This window comes from Alligator sinensis, unplaced genomic scaffold (assembly GCF_000455745.1).
Source record: "Alligator sinensis unplaced genomic scaffold, ASM45574v1 scaffold323_2, whole genome shotgun sequence".
Taxonomy (NCBI): domain Eukaryota; kingdom Metazoa; phylum Chordata; order Crocodylia; family Alligatoridae; genus Alligator; species Alligator sinensis.
In genome coordinates, this window is record NW_005842392.1 from 157,174 (window position 1) to 163,634 (window position 6,461).

Below are 6,461 nucleotides of genomic sequence, written 5' to 3' on the forward strand. Positions count from 1 at the left end.
CCCCAGGCTAGCGGGTGTGCTCCAGGGAAGGGGTCGGCCGGACGGGAGGCACCCTAAGGGAGGCACTCGGAGCCTGGAAGGTGGTCGGGCGCAGAGAGGTGGGCGGCTCAACACAGGAGCGCCCCCTACTGGCCCGCCACAGCCTCTACAACCTATATCAAGGATAGCTGAAATTTCAACTCTCTCTCATCCCTGCTGCTAAGCATTACAGTACTTATGGCATTAAGAATCATATGCAGGAGACCTCAGCACCTGGCCTAGAATGGAAGTGCTTATTAGCCCTACATGAGAAGTAGTCAGTTGATCCCTTCATCGAGTAGAGACTATTATTCTACTCAGAACAAGCAGGTCTATTAGGATTTGTTATTCTCCATCATTTAAAACCCGAGGGGTATCATCAGAAAGCATAGATTAACCTCCTGCACCTCGACAATAAAAGAGAGGAAGTAAAGATCAAGACTTTCCCCTGCTATGCAGTTGGCTTCTGAGCCCAACCTGAGCAGCTCAGCTCAGCAGGGATTGTAGCAGGACCAAGGCAGGCGTCTTTGGATCAGGTTCCAGAGGGACCAAGGGAAGGCAGGAACTCTTGACAAAAAATTAAATAACCCCAGTAAAAGCCAAATCCACCAAGCTGCCCCTTTTCAGGGACGCCAGCACCTTCGAAGAGTAAAGCATGGTGAGGAGGACACATCAGGGAGTTCAATGCAGAGACCTCACAGGCATGAATAAGAATGGGATTCCCGAGGGCAACACTTTGTATTCATCCCATGCTCTTCTTGGCCGAGTTTGCTGATTCAGCTGGAGCACTGCTCCATACTCCCCTCTTCCATTTTATACATGTGGGCATGCACAGACTGCTTACAGTTCAATTCCCTCCCTCCAAGCCATATTTCTTCCTCCTCCCCCTCAAATTTTGCATGAAACCTGTCTGCCATTAGGGCTTCAGCATTTAACAATCCCAACTAGAAAGGGGTAGCTGACTGACAGCTTACACTTAATAAAACCTCCTAGGTCATTGTGACGTCAGCAGAGACTGAGGCCAAGATAATGTCTCCCACATAGCCTACTGGATTCCCAGTGAATTGTGCATGGCTGTTCAGAATGGATGTGCTCAGTGTGAGAGCCAACAGGATCTGGGATCACTTAAAGCCCCTCAACCCCAGTAGGTAAAATATAGGACTTCTTTTTCCATGCCCATGCCCCCACACTTGTTCCAAGCTAGGTCTTATTCAGCTTCTCCCCATGCCCCCTGGTACCCCCTGCAGTGCTGTCCCCTGTCCTCTTCTACAGTACTACCAGCAAGCCAGTTTTGTTCAGGCACCCGAACGGGCCAAGCAGCACAGCTGTCAGCTGCTCTTGCCACAGATATGCTGGACATAGTGACAAGAGAGCAAATACTGCAAAGCTAATGCTTGATTCTCAGCTGTCCCCACATCAAAATCTTCTGCCATAAATGAAGCTCTTGCTGCCTGCCGGTGCTATGTGGGCACAGGTTCAGAAGGACCAGGTAATTGTGTTCACACAGGGAGAGAAAAGACCACTACCACACTGATATCCAACCACAGAATGGGCAACACTAAGACACCATACACTCAAACCTTTCTGGGCCAAATTAATCAAAGGGGCCGCTCCATTGACCTAAGTGATGCTACCCCTAGGGTGAACTGGATCCCATCATTTTGAGGACAATACCAAAAACTCAGGAACTTTCTCTGCCAGCCCTCAGCTGTACCTCTGTGGAAAGCTCCCACAGGAAGCGGGTCCAGTTGTGGAAAGCTGCCATGCCAAAAGCGCTGGTGCAGCTTGCATTGTAGCTGTGACAGTGTTCACGGGCAGCCCCTGGGTCTCCCATCACGAAGGTCAGCTCCTGCAGAGCGCCCTGGAAAGGCAAGAAAACAAAACAGGCTGTAGCTTACATACAAACCCTGATGCCTGCTCCACATGAGGACTGAATGAAAAGTAAGTGGGGCAGGTTGAAATGAGGCTATTTGGACCCGGTACATTGACTGTTACATGGGAGAGACAAAACAAAGAAGAGGTAGGGAGTGGGTTGCTTCCTGCTTGCCGGGGGCAGCCAGAAGGCTCATGACACTCAAGTTCTGAATTTCTTGAAGTCAGAGCTGGTTCCTCCTCCTGATACTCCTCCTATTCTTCCTCAGCTGTCTGCATAGTACATCTAGGGTAATTAGTGCAGTAACTTGTTATCTGTGGTGCCATCAAGCCATGCCTATCAATTCATATTGTTCCACATGACACAGCTGTCCAGAGCAATCATCTGAGTGAGCCTGCCCTACCCAGGCCCACTCTTTTGCGGAAAAACAGTGGTAAAAGCGAAGGAGAGCATGTGGAAGCTGCCAGCTAATCTCTCCAGTGGGAAACCATTTTAATACGAGACCCTAGGTTTGGCTCCAAACCTAAGCTGGAAAAGGGTGGAAATTACAGCTGTATGTACTCTTGAAAAAATAAGGAAGGGACCCCTAATGCAAGATGATGGGAGCTCAGAGCTGCACTTTGGCATTGATGGCTTCTGCAGTCTGATATCTCACATTAGTTACTGGGATTTTTCAATGCAAATGCCTCAAGATAAACTTTAAATCAGTAAGATTTAGGCAGGTCTTTTACAGAGGTCCTATTTTTAATCTCTGTACATCTAAGGCTGCAAGTTCTTTGGAGAAGGGACTGTAACTTTGATGCATGTGAGTATAATGCTTAATTATAAAGGGGCCCAGATCTTTCACTGAATCCTCCATAGACCCCATGGATATGCAAATAACAAAGTTAGCCGCACAGCACAAGTACCATCCATGCAGCACAGGTGATTTTAATTGCAGGCAACAAGATGTAGTAGTGGGAAGGAGTGTGGCTTGACCCCAGCTCCTGTCACAGTATGATGTCAACCTTGGGCCATTCATTCCCACTTCTTGGCTTCAGCTTATTCACTTGCAAAGCAGGAGACAATGATACATGTCTGGGAGGGTGAGTAGGACAATGATAAAGAGAAGATACCCTCAGAGGAAGGCTGCTACGTAAGAGTGCCAAGAGGTGTGATGGTATTTTTTTTTTCTTTTCTCCTCTTAAAATTTCAGAAGTCATGAGTACACAGGCCTGGCTAGAAACGAGAAGTCCACAGCAGCGCTCCCCAGTGCTCTGACTCCAGCTGCTTTAAAGAACAGTCCTGACACGCCACTACGTCATTCTTCCAATAATGAATAGCTCGCATGAATTTCTGCATAAGCCTCCTGTGAAAAGCCACATAACAGAGAGGACATAAGCAGCCTCCTCTCTCCCTGCAAAGTGTGGGCAAAGGTGTGTAACTAGCACAGAGGGAGGAGTGGGTTAAAGTGTGAGTTGCCAAGGGTCTCTCTCTATGGACTGGCGCATGGCCAGTGTTGTATTTCTCTGGGCAAACAATTCAGTGCTTGTCAAAGCCTTTATACATCAGGTCCACTAAGCACTGAAAATAAATGGCTTTTATCAGCAAAGCAAGAGATAAGGATCTTCAGGAGCAAATGCAACTGCAGCCCAGTAAAGCAGTGCCTGAACAGAAGCCCCCCCAAACCCAGCCCCCTGCAGATAACTCCTTTACAGCTGGAAAAGGAGAGTGTGTGCAAAAGGAGCAGGCCCTCACCTCAAAAGGGATCTCAAAGGGTTCAATCAGGCCTCCAATGATGACCAGCCCTTCAGTGGTGACTCCCATCCCAAAGTAATTGGACCAGCTCACGCTCTCAACCAGGTGACAGTCCACACGCAGCTCCAGTCTTTCCAAAGTGATGCTGAGAGCAACTCGGTGCCAGTCCCCATCTCCCAGGGTGGTAATTGGGAACCTGCACGCCCCAGGGTTGGGGAGAAGACAGACAGACTGAGGTTCAGCCAGACGCAAAATGACAAACACCTTATGCAAGGCTGGATTCACCTTTTACCACTGCCACAGGACTGCGCAAAAACTCAAGCAGGTGGTGTGTAGTGCCAGGAGAGGTGCTGTTTAGAGGCCAAAGGAAACTCTGATGGCAATTTAACATCTTTCCCACCTTGGCTGTGAGCCCATCCTTGATTCACAGGTTGTGTCAGCTGGCTCTCCTTTAGGTTGTCATTTCCTCCACCCACCCACCTCTTCCACACAACCCTGACTTCATGCTGCCAGATTTTATGACACACGTCGCATAACCCATTTCCAACCAGAACCCTGCCATCATCCTGTCATCTGCAGCACTGAGCCAAAGCATGACTGAACCTGGAGACATGTTAACAGGGACCTGTCACTGGGAAGGCAACTCCAGCTGCTGCTTTGGATGTTTCCTGCCTGGCAGGGAACAGGCAAATAGTTCAGAGAAACTTGTTCCAAGGTGCTAATGAAGAAAGCAAATGAGGGAGCCTCTTTTTCCTCAATCCCAAGAAAAAAAAAAAGAAGATAAGAAAGATCCCTGGCTCTATCGGAAACAGGATTTAAAGAGTTCCTTAGTAAAACAGATGTGTAATTATGTACACATCCAGAAATATTGCCACGAAACTCTTAAAAGGAGGTCCATATCATTATCCCCATTTTGCAGAGGAGGAAACAAAGGCAGAGAGGCCAGCGGGCCAGGGGCAGAACACAAACTAGGACCCAGGTATTCAGAGTCCTGGTCCAGTGCTCTAGTCATTAGGCCACACTGCATCCCCACCTCCCCAAAGGAGCAGGTAATTCCCACAGGGAAATAAAAGATTGCTGGGCTAATAACAACAACACACTCAAGCTGCCATGTTGAGGTGGTTGGGGCCTGTCACACCAGATGTGAACCATCTGGTGTAGCAAATTATTTTCCTCCTGAATCCAAATTTCAAAATTGTGAGGCTTTAGACAGGGGAACCTCCCTGCTAAAAAGCTGGTAAAAGGCCTCCAGAATAAAGCTCATTAATCAAAATGGATAGTGAAGGACCAGAGAGACTGAACACAATGCCCAGGAGGCACTCACAGCAAATATTTTGCACTACCCAAACAACTGTCTCTTCTAACCTCTTGTGATCTGAATTCAAAAGACCACCATCTCTCTCCAGCATGATCAGCTGCCTGGGCTCAGTTTGGCATGCTCTTGATGAATAATCAATGCCCTGGCAATGGGACAACAACTCACACTTCTCTCTGATATCTCTCTGATCAAGTTGGAACATCTTTCTACAAGCAAAAACCAGGCTTGATAATTAAACACCTGTTGGCGCATCTACATGAGATACTGACTGTGCAGGAGCTTGATACTACTGCGCAGTACCGTCCCATGGCAAAAACTGTGCCACGATGCTACTGTGCAGCAGCGTCACAAAAAAAGGCATTTGCTGGTGCTATGACGCAGTAACTTGGGTTCCTGCACATTTATTTAGTACTTACTTATACAAGCACTAAACAAATGTGCAGTAACCAGTGTGCAGTAGCACCTCATGTAGACACACCCCTTGAGTGTGTAAAAGGTGGACCTCTGGGTACCATCACATGCTAACGCACACAAAATGAGCAGCAATGGGAGCATAATGGAGAATCTAGTACCCAAGACAATACTCGCATGAACAGTCACTCTTTTGTTCTCACCAACACATACTTGGCATGGTCATGCTCATCTTAGGTACCTCCCATTGGAAATGACTGTATTTTGGGGCAGAGAAAGAAAAAAAATGGATAGAACTTACTCATAATGCCGCCTCCTGGTGGTGACAAAGACTAAGGCATAGGGGTTAATCCTTATCTGGAACAGCATGTGGCTGTGGTGACTGACGATAGTCAAGAGACTAGTCTCCTCCTTCAGAGAGTACCTGAGTTTCAGCAGCACACTCAGCTCATCTGCAAACCTAGGAGAGAGAGAGAAACCAAGCATGGTATTTTATATCATCTGGTGTAACAAACTAGGCAATCGTCTATTCATATATATGATCATGCACAGAAAACTAAGTTAAAGAGTGATTAACCTTGCAAGGTTAATCAATTAAATGTTAGCAAAGGCCAGATTTTGGAGTTCAAGTTACCCCTGTATCCTTAATTCAACCCCTTCCCCTATGGATTCTGATATTATTTGTATTTAATGGCTGCATATTTTTTTCTCCACCAGGTCCTAGCATCTTTTGTTGCCTCAGGAAAATACTGCCCGCTTGAAGAACAGCTATCTAATACTTTGCTTTCCCTTTATTGTTCAATGTATGGACCACACAGTTGATACAAATCCTGCCCTGAAAGCAAAATTATTGATTTTCTGCAGGGCTTTTCTAAGATGTTCATCCCTGTACTACATGAGCACTTTATGAATATTGAGTATATTTTCACTACACCTCATGAGGTGAAACAGTATTAGTGTCTTCGTTTTCCTGATGAGAATCAGAGGCACAACAATAGTAAGGTACAAGTACCCATCCATGCAGGATGCTCAGAGTCATCTAGGTACTAATTTTACAGAGAATTTAGCAGTCTATGGACCTTTAGGTGTTCCAAGAACAGCTTC

The 6,461-nt window shown here is 46.8% G+C and overlaps 1 protein-coding gene across 1 annotated transcript in view; it reads right to left on the bottom strand.

Annotated features, from left to right (window-relative positions):
* Positions 1-5,726, bottom strand: part of LOC102380345 (collagen alpha-1(I) chain-like) — a 161,880-nt gene extending 156,154 nt beyond the window's left edge. Inside the window, exons 1-3 of the mRNA XM_025211187.1 lie at positions 5,659-5,726; positions 3,629-3,824; positions 1,733-1,879 (exon numbers count right to left, since the gene is read on the bottom strand). Coding sequence (XP_025066972.1) covers positions 1,733-1,879; positions 3,629-3,824; positions 5,659-5,726 — 411 coding nt within the window. The remainder of the gene's footprint in view (positions 1-1,732; positions 1,880-3,628; positions 3,825-5,658) is intronic.
* Positions 5,727-6,461: the final 735 nt, after the last annotated feature.